The sequence below is a fragment of the Asterias amurensis genome, chromosome 1 (genome assembly GCF_032118995.1).
Source record: "Asterias amurensis chromosome 1, ASM3211899v1".
Lineage (NCBI taxonomy): Eukaryota > Metazoa > Echinodermata > Asteroidea > Forcipulatida > Asteriidae > Asterias > Asterias amurensis.
The window spans coordinates 17,440,123-17,453,758 of record NC_092648.1 but is presented as its reverse complement, the minus strand read 5'-3'; the positions used below and the strand labels follow the sequence as shown (position 1 = coordinate 17,453,758).

General features: G+C 39.2%; 1 protein-coding gene across 3 annotated transcripts in view; it reads right to left on the bottom strand.

Moving 5' to 3' along the window:
• Positions 1 to 128: 128 nt before the first annotated feature.
• LOC139948051 (uncharacterized) overlaps positions 129 to 13,636 on the bottom strand; it is a 35,538-nt gene continuing 22,030 nt past the window's right edge. For all 3 annotated transcript variants that reach the window (XM_071946064.1, XM_071946055.1, XM_071946075.1), the window contains exons 5-10: positions 12,259 to 12,407; positions 11,226 to 11,382; positions 10,615 to 10,974; positions 9,685 to 9,900; positions 6,560 to 9,292; positions 129 to 4,140 (exon numbers count right to left, since the gene is read on the bottom strand). In XM_071946064.1, the coding sequence (XP_071802165.1) occupies positions 3,769 to 4,140; positions 6,560 to 9,292; positions 9,685 to 9,900; positions 10,615 to 10,974; positions 11,226 to 11,382; positions 12,259 to 12,407 (3,987 nt within the window). In that variant the 3' untranslated portion in view covers positions 129 to 3,768. The remainder of the gene's footprint in view (positions 4,141 to 6,559; positions 9,293 to 9,684; positions 9,901 to 10,614; positions 10,975 to 11,225; positions 11,383 to 12,258; positions 12,408 to 13,636) is intronic.

The following is a 13,636-nucleotide window of genomic DNA, read 5'->3' as shown; positions in this document are numbered from 1 at the left end:
ATATGGTCTGTCACCTAGTCTTCACATAGATCACAAAGGCTTTAACTACATCATAAGAGGTGTTGTTCACTTTATGCTAGCACCAGGTTATAATCTTTGGTATTTGAACAACAGCCTCCTACACTCTCTAAATGTAAAAAAGTGAAAAACACCATTCTTTACATTTCAAGTTGTCCCTCATATGGCTCTTTAAAATGAGTGGTGATTATTTCACTCTTTTAGAGGGGTTTCACTCCAGGACAGAGTGAAAAATCACTCAAAAAGATGCAAACTTCAAAGATTGGAAGACAACTCAAAAAAGAGTTGTCCCTCATATGGCTCTTCAAAGAGTGCTTTTTCACTCGTTTGCTTTTAGAGAGCAGAAAGTTAAGTCATGCTCCAACAATGTAAAAGTAGAATAAACTAACATTTACACTACTCTTTTATCTCGGATTGAAAATGGTTTGTCTAGGACCCTCTGATGACAATTCCATATTTTCAGCCATATTCACATTGTGTACAACCGTCAAACCACTTCAATATGCATAACATATGAGTGCAATTTGAAACCAAAAAGAAGGAAAAAACCTGACATAATTCTAAACATACTTAATACAGTAAGTAAAATGTAATAAAATATCACACAATACCTTACAGCAAGACATTAGACATTTGGATCCATAAGTTCTCGTCTTACTCTTGTCATAAGACTAGCATTTTAAGAAAATACATATTTTATATAAAAAAATACTTAATATATTCTAGGCCTGGAATGTCTGTTTAATAGGTTAGACTCATTATTCTTATAATAGTTACTTACTTGATAGTTTTATTACCTTACTTTAAGCCTAAATAGCAATGTCTTTCTTACTTATTCTTCTTAACACTAGTGACAAAGTATATCATCCGTCAACAACAACTGAAATCTTCTGGACTCGGTGTTCAATGCTTAAAATATTCTGATGAATAAAAATAAGTAACAGTTTGGACAGTCATACAATCAAGTAAATATATTTCTATTTTCTACTGGCAAAATAATGGAGACAAATAAATAGTTCCAGACACACATTCACTGGCGGCTTGGGATATGGAAAACTGCAAACAATGTTTGACCTATATGAGATACTGCCAAGGATATTTTGCTTGTTTCCTGATTCATCTGATCTGAGTGCTCACTTTTTCTGCAAGTTTCTGAAAAACATATTTGTGAAACTTCTTCCTTTTTCCCCCAAAATAAACTTTAAAAAACAGGGGGGGGGCTGAGAAGGGGACAAAGGGAAGAACTGACAACCAATAAAGGGAGGGAAGATATAGGTATGCTAAGAGACTAGCTGGAAATGGGATGAAGCAAAGAGGGGAGGAAAATATGGGGCAGTGTTGCATGAAATCCGGGGACAGGATACAAATATGACTAGGAATAGTAGAAGTAGGGGTGGAGGTAAAAGAGTAGGGGAATATGGAGCAGTGCTGAATTGGGAGGTAGGGAAATCAGGCAGGAAGGGTTCAGTTTAGAAACATAGATAAGAATAATAGGAATAAGGATAGAGAAAAGCAAGGTGGGATGATGGACAAGTGATGAACTTGGTTATTCAGAATATCAGGGCCGGGGAATGTGGGAAGTGGGGTAGAGAAGGAATGGTTAAGTAAGCATAGGGGTTGAGAAAAGCATGGTGGAATAATGGAATAGTCATGTTGTTTGTTATTCAGAAAATGAGGGCAGGGAAACGCGGGAGGGGGTAGAAAAAAGAATAGTAGAGTAGGCATCAGTATGGAGAACAGCAAGGTGGGATAATGAAACAGTCGTGAAGTTGGTTATTCAGAAAATGGGGGTAGGGGAAAGCAAGGTTGGGAATATGGGTCAAAGTGAAAAATGGGGGGAGGGGAGCAGGGGGTTATTGTAAAGAATGATTTGGAATAGGGATCGTGGATGGAATTGAGTTGAATGTGGTGCAGAGATGGTACAGTTAGTAATGCTGAAAATGACAGTGAGTGACGGGGGAGGAGTTGGAACAGAGAAATAAATAATATTGATAAAGAATAGAGGAAAGACAGGTTGAGAGTTAAAATTAGTAGTGGAATAGATTAAGAGGGGCGTTAAATACACCAAGAGTCCTTGAGGTTAGTAGACAAATCACCCAGGGGTATAACTGGGTACATGCGAGGGTAGAGGTTGATATTGTGAATGAAAAAGCCTTTGGAGTGATATAAACGATTGCCCAGGTTGTATACTTGGCAGAGAAACATTAAAAAATGGATGTTATTGGCCCTATGACCAGGGCACTAATGTAAAACGCATTGATACAGTTATTGTGAAATGCGCTATATAAGAATTGTTACTATTATAGAGTTAGTGTTGTAGAAAATAAGGAGGAAAAAATGCAGGGTGGGGTTGGGAGGAGATGGGAGATGAAAAATGAGGAGTGGTTAGTTTGGGAGGGAGATGGAAAACTAGGCAATGGTTTAGTTGATGGCAAAGAGGGGACATAGATTTGCAGGCAAAAATGGGATAGATGGAACTGGGTTAGTAATGGGTTAAAGTAAGATAATAGGACGGGTGGGAATGGGTTAGAAATGGGTTAAGGTAATGTGTTAAGGTAAGAGATACCTAAGTGATTGAGAATGATGGGTGTTACGACTAAGATGCACTAGTAAGGGCCTAAACAGAAATAAGACTGATAGATGAAGTACAACAAGGAAGATGGTATGAAGATGAGATGATATGAAATAAAATGAAGAGGGGGAAAAGATGGGCAGAGAATCGCCTCTAGGGGATAGGTACACAAGACGGGAAGGACGTAGGGATAGGAATGGAGAGGAGGTTGGGTAAGAATGGTATACAACAAGAATTAAGGACAACACAAAATAGTGACAACGAGACAAAAAAAGGAAGCAAACAAAGAAAGGTCAAACAACAGTGACAAAGATGGAAGAAAGTTCTATTTTAAAGAAAATTTTCAGTACACAATGAATATTTTTGAGTCTGGATGACTGATCAGAGGAACATATAACTTTGCTACAACTTTTTGTTGTCTTTGCATTTGCATGAATCTAACATAAAAGCGAACACGGTGGGTCAGACTCCAATCAAAAACCAGTAAGAAGTGAGTCTGGGACAAATTTAAGCAATACTTTTACATTATATTACCTGCTTTTAGATTTAAGTTTATGATTATATAAGAAGTGAATTCTGACAAATTAAATTTGAAATATAAATGGATTCAAATTTAAATTATATGTATTTTATTTTATTTGTGTAAACAAGAAATACTGGTGCATGCTTCACCAGAAGATTCCTCTACAAGCTACTGAATTCAAAATGTAAAGGAGAATTAAAACCAATGTGAACATTTTTATAACTTACCAAACTCTGAACTACTAGGTCAATAATTCCTAATGGGTATTGAATTAAAAGTGGACCACATATACAAATAAATCACCAACATATATACAAATGAACTCCAAACATGGAGTTCTCAATTACAACCAACCTTGGTAGAAACCAACATCAATTAATATGAATACAAGTTTATTGTTTGACAATTAACATTTGAAAGAACATTTGTTCCTCGAAAGCCACAATCTTGTTTGGCTTTGGCTTTGAATCCATCAAACACAGTATGCCTTTAGTACAAAGCTTCAAATATGGTGGATGGAGCCGAGCCGAAAGCCAAGCCGGAGCCAAGCCGGAGCCAAGCCGGAGCCAAGCCGGAGCCAAGCCAGAGCAAAGCCAGAGCCAGGCTTTCTCAAACTCCCTAGAAGTACTATATCATGAAACAAATATTTCACCACTTACTGAGGAGGAGGCCCTCTGACGTAATATAAAATCGGTTCCCAGCTGGGGCTGTTCAACAAGACGTTGTCGATCAGTGAGTAAGAGCAATCTCCGGTTGCCGAGGTAACAACAGCTGGGAGCAGGATGACAAAGAGTACGCAGAGGAAGAGGAAGATGCAGATGGGTATGCCGATGCAGAGGACACGAGACCAGGTAGTGGCAGGAGTGGGGTATTGTCCTGTTGCAACATCCGTGGTGTCTTTAAGGAGGATGGGAGACTCTGGGGTAACGATGTGTTTGCTCAGGGTCGTATGATAGTTGGTAGATGAGATGACCTCTGGGGAAGAGGTTAAAGAGCTCAGGGTTTTCTCATGTGCCAAACTTTCTTCCTGAAATGGAAAAAAGGGGGTAAAAATATTAAGTGTTGAGAAAAACATTACGGTTACACTATATAAAAAAATGTCTCAACACTTCATTTTTCAACCTACAGTAAGCATATGCACATTATGTTTACTTAATGATCAATTTATTCCAAATGCAGCATGTGTAGATGCCACTGACTAAAAATGGTTCAAAATTTACTATAAAAAATCACTGTGAAGGTCTTCTTGTTTAATTTTACAGTTAATAACAAAAACAAAAACCCCAAAACCCCCAAAAACAAACCAAACAAACAAACAAACAAACAAACAAACAAAACAAGCTGATAAGCTGGAGCAAAGACACGGCAGATGGCAATCCATTCAGATTATTTATACTATTTTTCCTTGAAATAAAAAAACTAACAGGAAGTGATACTCTTAATGCATTTACTCCAAATTAAAGATCATCGCCAGAAAGGGTTGATGCCCATCTACAACAGTGTTTACAGGTGGAGACAATTGTGGAAGGAGGTAATTTAAACTTTGTTATTAGTTTCTGAGGTTTCATTATGGAATGCTTAAATCTACCTTTGCAATGTTTAACAGCAGAATAAATGAGCATTTCCTATGCGTTGTTTTACTTTTAAGTATTAAGTACATGTACCATGTAGCTAAATCTATCAAAATAATATGTCATGTCAAAACCAGTAGGGCCTATAGGTCAGGGTACATGTACAAATGTAGTACGAAGAACATAAATTGTTTTGTGTCTGTCTTTGAATATTTTGGGATGAACATGTCCTTCAGGGGTGATTTAGTTCAGATTCTTTTGTTGACCTTAGATTTAGTTTCACTTCCTGGTGTACTGCAAACATAATAAGGAAACGAAGTACAGTACACACACACTGGATTGGGATAGAGTACTATAGATTGCTATTCAATGATGTGGATTACATTAAAGGAACACGTTGCCTTGGATCGGTCGAGTTGGTCTTTGAAAAGCGTTTGTAACCGTTTTTTATAAAATGCATATGGGTAGAAAGATGTTGTAAAAGTAGAATACAATGATCCACACAAACATGCCTCGAAATTGCGTGGTTTTCCTTTTACCTCGTCGACTAACACGTCGGCCATTTATGGGGGTCAAAATTTTGACTCCCATAAATGGCCGACCATGTTAGTTTGCACAGTAGAAGGAAAACCACGCAATTTCGAGGCAAACTTGTGTGGATCATTGTATTCTACTTTTAAAACATCTTTCCAACCATATGCATTTTATAAAAAACGGTTACAAACGCTTTTGTTTTGACCAATTCGTCTGATCCAAGGCAACGTGTTCCTTTAACATAATGTACATTCTAACTTGTACTTGGCTTGTCCCCTTCAATGAATCTGATTAAGTAGTTGTTGCTATGAAAGCTTATGCAGTTTTTGTCTAATTAGTTAGTCTTTAAGTGCTACTACTACCTTCCTTGTTTTATCTATCAGACTATAACACAGTTATTTTTGTGAAATACTTATTTAAATTTTGTTAAAATATTAATATTTACATTCTGTAAATTATTGCACTTCAAATATTTACCAGATATCCCTTTGCATCTCGCAAAGTCTCAAATCCTTAATTAAACAAGTAGCGGAGTGTTGATTTTTGAATGCACTGTACACATACAGACCCATGTACAGATACTTGTAAAGGATTATGTACGCAGTATAAATATAGAACATTATTTGATGAAAGGAATGCGCATGTAAATTTTTAGTATAAATATTTAATTTTTAATTTCCTTAATTAAATTTGGTTCATGCATGGTGTATGAATGATCAATTCATGAATAGATTTTTTTTAAATTGAAATGCATGATTTGAACTAACGACAAAAAATATCACATGCTGCTTTTAACAATGCAAAATGTTCAGATGTTATTCATTTGCACATTGTAAAGTCACTCAATTAAATAAAACACAAGACTTATCCATCATTTAATGCAACTTTGAAATTGCCTGAAAGGGGTGCAATGCACAGACATGCAACTTTCTAATTGCCCCAAAAAGAGGAAATGGCCAATCACAAATATGTACAGTGCTTTTGAGTTTTCTATGGCACTGTTTTGAAAAGAAAAATATGAAATCAGCTAATCAGCTGAAAAGTTGCATGCCTGAATGCATAAAATAGTCATAGAATTATTAAAGGCAAATCTATATGTTTGTTTTGCACAATGAAATTACTCCAAATGTACTTTCGTCCAATATTTAAAAATGCAAAATGCTCAAATGCTATTCATTCACATATTGTCATGTCACTTAATTCGAGGTAACAGAAGACCTTTGCTTCTTTAAATGCAACTTGTGAACTTTGAAGTTGCAATGCATTAACTAATCAGAGAACTTTAAAAGGCAAATCTATAAGTTTTGTTTTGCAAAATGAAATTATTCCAAGTTTACTTACATCCAAAATTTCATCGGCAGAGAAGTTCCCGCTGTCAACCATCTCAGAGGATGGGGACCAAGGTGATGAGATCCCAATGGCATTGATTCCATCCACATCTTGACGACTGCAATCAAGAGCAACGCCATTGTCTGTGGTATTCTCCAAGCCTGACGATGCTGGTTTGTTCTCCAAATCCAAAATGCTGCCAAGTTCTCCTTCTACCGGGGCTTCCTTTACCATCCTTGAATCACAATCGGTGATACCAGCGTCACTGTGATCTGTGACATCATGGCTCGGTGCCACTGAGGTGACACCTTGTTCGTTCAGCCACAATATGATGACATCACGCCAGCTTCCTATCTCATCCTCTGGTAAGGGTTTTACCTGCATACGAGAGCTCCTTTCCAGCTCCTCAATCAGAGAACTTGAGGCTTCAAGAAGTTTGTCTGTATCGTCGCTACACTGGGACATCAGTTCCATCCAGCTATCATCCATTGTGCTAAAGTTATCGTGAGTATTATCTATGGGCTGTTTTGGTTGTTCCAGGGAACCCCCGATAGACCACAAGTAACACTTCTGACGATTGAACTCCCCAAGGATCTGACCCAGCTCTGCGTCATCGGTACAAGCCTCTGCAAGCTGAGAGACGTAGGTGAAGTACGCCTGCTTCTTGTTGGACTGCTCCATGATCTCTTTCCTTAGTCGTTCCTTGATTATGTTCAAGTCACGAGAATTCTTTACTCTGCTGTTGAAACCACCATTACTGACGCTATCATCAGGCAATTGTGATACACTACAGCATTCATGTACTGCAGTATGTTGGTTAGTCACCGTTTCCTGTTGGTCTGGCTCCGAGGTCACTTCCTCATCAGCTATTTCCACTTGAGCTGAGTCTGCGCACAAGCCCAGATCAACTTCCCTTTCTGTAGAGACCGACTCCAGGAAACCAGCCATTTCCTGTGCCTGGGATATTCCAAGCTCAGGGGCACAACCCGGAGTGAAGAGTGCGTCTGAAACATCCTGTTGCATATGCACCTCAGTGTGATTACAGACCGGCAAGCTAGGGAGGTCATGGGTGGGTATATCTTGAATGCTAGCATCCAGGTTGTAGGAAGGGGTGAAGGTCAACTCGCATGGCATTTCGAGGGGACTGATTTGGGGAGGGGTCGGCATGTTGTTGTTGATCCAAGTCTGGACAGGGTCTTCCCTTTCACTTCCCTCATCCTCACTCTCGCTGAAAGACTCACAGTCGGAATCATCCATTCTGTCGAGGAGGGGGAAATCAAGGGGACTGTCTACGTCATCTCTTGAGTGATGGGCCCCAGGCATAAGGGAATTTGTCAACTCTGTTGCAAAGTCTAGAGACTCGTACATGTGGGACAGGCTCAGGTCTGTGATGTTCAGTAAGTTGTCTTGGGGGACTTGAGGCAATGGCTCACTCCGCTTAGTTGTCTCCTCTTCTATCGGCGAATTCGATACCTGACTCAGACGACGACGAAGCTTGTGAAACTCGGAGGACGGGTTGGACTTCACTGGTCTGTCCTTCACCGGACTGCTGGTGTGGACATCATCAAAAGCATTGGGCAAGAAACAATTGGCATGGGAGGGAAAGAAACCTTTTTTCTGATGGGGTGTCTTTGCAATGGTAACACTTGGATGAGACCATGTATTGGAGACGGGTTGGCTGGGAAAGGAGGCTGGATAATCATGAGTTTGAACATCTCTGAGAACCGTCGAACGGTAGGTTACTGGAAGGGATCGGCTGAGAGGTTTAGCTGGCTTGAGGTCTTGGGATGGGTCAACTAAGGATTCTTCCAGGTCTTCGATATCAAAAACAAGATGACCAAAGGCTTCTTCCACATCTTCTACTTCTTCATCTGGCGTTATTTTACTCTGACACCTTTCCTCTGTGAGAGTTACATCTACATCTTCATCTTCGTCATCTCCATCAAATTCATCGTCAAAATCTTCATCAAATATATCATCGAAATCTTCTTCAAATTCATCATCTTCATCAGAGCAAAGACTTTCCAGGGCATCTTCGACAACAGAGGACATATGGTCCACTGTTCTCAAGCTGTACTTCCCGAGAGTAATGGGACGGTAGTTTGTTGGGGAATGCAGAGGCTCCTCAAGAGTGAACCTTGGAGATGGTTTTGAGGAGCCGCTTTGAAGGAGCACCGGAACACGATCCAGATCCTCCAGTGACGGCATGACGTGAGGCAACTCAACTGAAGTCGTCATCACATTATCATCCCGGAGAGACATGGACCAGAACTCCAGTTCAGAGTTGCTCCGCCCACGAATATCGGCAACCTCCGGCAGGATGTCACAATCAATCTCGTCCTCCTGCCTCAGTTGGTCTTCTTCCATTCTCAGGTAGGCATCAATCATCTCATCACTCAGCTCCATGATGTCTGGGGTTTGGGTTGGCACCGACGGCACCGCCTCTTCTTCCTTCATCAACAGCACATCATCAAAAGCAAAGTCTCCAAGAGACACCTCGGAGGTGTCGCTTATACTGTAGGCATCATTCTCAGAGAAAGCCTCACGGACCAAAAGGATATCATCGTAGTTGATACTCTGACCGAGCCCAAATATGTCAGAATCATCTTTAGCTCCAGAGGGCTGGTATGCGCGAAGAATGGGTTTTTTCAAACTCGTCGCGACGATACTTTCATCATCTGCGACTGCCTCTTCACAAGAGGAAGGTTCCTGATCGTCCTTCTGAGCAGCAATTGTACTGTAATCCTGCAAGAAACAACAAATTTAAAACTTTTAAAGACACAATAAAATACTTTATTATACAAGCAAAAATTTCAGGATAAAAGAAATTGCTCTCCCATCCATATTTTTAGATAAAAGTTAAAAGTGTCATGTCACACAAGGCAATCTACAGGCAACCAGTTCCAGGCAATCTCCAAGAGATCTATTCACATTTGAATGTTCACATAATTTTCTGAGGAAAATCTAACACATTGTTTGAAAAAACACTCATCAGCTACTGAAGTGCACTGCAGCCTGTTGCCTCCAAGTTGCCTGTCAAGTTGCTTCGTTATATTTCACACCTTGATGGGGGGTGTTAAAACAAATCAACAACAAATGCAAAAGAAAATTTAAGAGCGAAAATTTTAAAGTCACACCTTGAATGTTCTAACTTTCTCCTCCAGGTTACACTGCAGTGCCATGGCCTGAGCTTGGATAGCCTGGCAGCGTCGCTCCAAGTTAAAAGCAGCCAGCTGCAGAGAGTCCCTTTCCTTATCACTGGCGCAGGCGTGCTTGTCTCTCTGTAGGATATCGCATAGGTTCAAAACCACACGGATCCCCTCAGAGTTCTTGCCAATGTCTGCTTGAATTTCCTTGAATAAAAAAATAATAATAATGAAAACTATTAAAGTGAACAAATCCTTAAAAGGTGCTAAATACAAACAATAACATACACATGCACGATAACAAAAATTTACGCGTAAGCCTAAGCTAAGGTGACAGGTGGAAATGAGGACATTTTGCAGTTTTTCTTTTCACCAACTTCAGAAGAGTATCAATGCAGGTAAATTTAATAAAAATGAACAGTAAAAGCAACACAATACAACATTTTATTCACATGATGAAACATGATGTGACACCTATTTTGGTGTCACATCTTTGACAGATAATAATCATTATATACTACAAAAATAAACCTCTGCCATAAACTGAGAAACTACAGAACATCCTTATGATTCAAGGTACATTTTCCTGTTAGTTTAGGCTGGTTACACATCATTGTTTCTTTACATTTCATACTAAAAGCACAAATTGTTTTCAACGCCCAATTTCATACAGCTCTTTAAGCAAAAAACACTGCTTAACAAATTCCTGCTATTGCAAAAATGAGCAGGATGCCAGTTACAATTAATATATAAGATATGGTATTTTGGCTGGTAACCGTAATCTGGTAAGCATAGCTGTTTTGTGCTAAGCAGCTCTTTGTGCTTAAGCAGCTCTATAAAATTGGGTCCAGGTTGTAAGTCAACAACCACTTGACAAAGTTGAGATTTCAGAAAAATTGTTTAATATATTTTATTACCAACCTCATGAGCTGCAAGTCTTTTTTCAATTTGTTGAATGCTTCCCGGACATTTGATGCTCTCCGTAGCAAACAAGTTCCTCTCCATCTCTGTCAGCCATCCCTTCAGCTGAACTATGACTTCTTCAACCTCCAAGGTCACGGTCATGGCCTCCTCAGTGCTTGTGAATGCCACAGTGCCTGGAGAGCAGGCCTCGGCACTAGGTGTGAGGCGTGCCTGCAGGTTAGTCCATTGCTGATTGATTGACTGTAACTTGGCAGTCACGTCCAAGCAGGTGGATGGACGACGCGTGAGGAGGTGGTTGGCTTTCTTGTTCAGCTTGGATCGGGTCACCTCTCGCATTTGGAGTTCTTGTGTGTATCCCTAAAAATTAAAATAAAATTTAGTTTACTTCAACTTAAAAAAAAAATAATAGAATTAGCTGTTGCAAACTGCTTACCAACCAAAAGGAACTATGATTTTTTCGAAATTCAGGAGACTTCTCTACTGCTTTGGAGTAGAATTTATGAGAATTCTCAGTTCTAATTACATTTATATGGTATTTATGAAAACAGTAGCAACATCTACTATCAAGCAAAATTCATCTCCACGAAATATCTCCCCCTGATCCTCACCTTGCACACCTGCGCCATCCTCTGATCTGATTGGCACTGCTGGCTGTCAGTCACAGCCATGTGTAGGTCACTCAGCCAATCAGAGAGCTCCTCATACAGGACATCAAAGTCAGGGGAGGAGCTACAAGAGGTGTCACTGCCCCCGGTCGAAGACAGCCTGGAATTAACAAAGGATATAAGGACAGGTTAGATCAGCCCAAAATAGAAACTAACGTCGCTTATGAAATTTCCTGTCAGCCTTACTTAAAATCATAAATCTTTTTTTATGGCTGGGTTGAATATAGTACAGCTTGTCAGGGCTCCAATTTTACACTGGTCCACCAACCCGAGGCCAGTGATTTCAGTGTTGGGCCAGTAAGCTCAAGACAGGACAAGTCCAGTGGTCTTGTCTTTTTTTTCTTTCAATTCAACGTCTTTGCCTCCCAAAAGAATAATGTTCAAATGTTGAGATTGAGTTTCACAAATACCTTTCACATCGCTGAGTATCACCCATAACAAGAAGAGATCAATATTTTCTTAGTGATTCTTTTAAATGAAACAGTTAAGATGATAAAACCGTAATCTCATTTTGATTCTAATTTCTTTTCTTGTTGATACTGGTCTTGTAAATAAATTACCAATCCAGTAAAGATTCTGAGCTACAAGTCCTGCAGTCTTGAGGATTCCCCCCACACAAAAAAAAAAATAAAAAAAATAAAAAAAAATCAAGCCATGCTTGTACCATTATTCCTTCATCCGTATGTACCTCATCATACCCTCCGTTCAAGCTCTACATTGTACCTCTCAACTAGTCCCATACATCACTCGCACTAAGTCATATGGCCACCGTTCGTTCTCATATTCTTCACTGTCACTCTGGAACAACTTGCCGCACAACATCAGAACTGCTCCAAATGAGAACATTTTCAAACATCTGCCGAAAACTTAACTGTTTACTCAATAGATTTTGTAAGTGCTTCGGGACCGTTGTGCGGAGTGCTATATAAGTGCCATTCATTACTATTATTGTTATTATTTTTGTTACTGGACTTACTTGCTGGATGTGTTAAAGGTGTCCACCTGTTTATTCAAGGCGTTCACATGAATCTCCATGGAGGAGTTTCGTCTCTTGCTGTTCTCCAGTCTGAATGACATCTGCTCAATGGAGTCCATCATTAGCTCAGAATCAAAGGATTTGAAGCTCTGTAGAATCAAGATCAGTTTGAAAAAAAGGAAAAAAAATTAACAAATCTTAGGATTACAAAGCAAACAGCTTTATCTTAAAGGGATTGTATACGTTTGGTAAACTAGAACCCACCGCTTGGTTCAATCCTATATAATTGTAGCTATTTACCATAAAACTACAATGTGCAAATTTCACTTCAAAAGGTGGTATCGTTTCTGAGATATTGCCCCAAATCAGGAAGTTTTGGGGGATAAACAATGATATATTTTTCCATAACCGCACAACCTTGAAGTGAAAAATTTCTCAAAATGCATCATACTACCCAAAGCTGCTGTAATTCATACCAAGTTTTTTATTGCCATTTTTATCAAACGTATACAGACCCTTTATTAGATGTTACTTAAATGCATCGGGGACAAAGAATATTATTTCTTTTGTTTTGCCCTTTAGGTGCTTTAAAGCACTGTACATCAGGGAAAAAAATTCACAGTCACATCGACAAGGTGTAATCCCCATCAGTTTATGTAAATCAATTTGCTCTACCTTGCAATGAATAATTTAAAAACTCTGCAAAGAATGAGTATAAAAATAGAACTCAATTAATTCCGCACAAAAGAATATATAATGAGTTTGCAAAAATGGCCATGAATCTTTGTGGGGAAACACTTGTAGCTGAAATCCTCAAGTAACCCCCAGTAATTACAGTATATATATTTTTATAATGCCTTTTCATCCAATTTGAATCCAATAAATGACACACACACGGGCGTCACAACGATGGCGTTTACGTCAATGGATGCCCCTGACAGATGGTTGACATGGCAACAAATAGGAACACTTTACAGGGAAGCAAATCACTAAAGTCTCTTTGGACCCTTCTTAAATCCCATGGGAAGTGGCCTGGAGGGCACCTGAAAGTGCATAATATTATTGTACTTTTCCAAAGCCTGGAGTTGTATTGTACAAATGGAGCAATAAATTATGTTCTGCAAAATTGTCAGGGCCCAATTTCATAGAGCTGCTTTAAGCATAAAAAGTTACTAGCCTAGGTACCATAAGTACTATGTCACATGCACAACCTGGCTAGTAATCCAACATATTTTTTCTCTTCACAGTAACCTACACACAATTATCTGCATAAGCAACTCTATGAAATGGGGCCATCTTAAAAGCTTTTAAGTTTATATGTAGTTGAGTCACAAATATCACTAGAAGTTATTCCCCTTGACTAGATGTCTCCTTTATA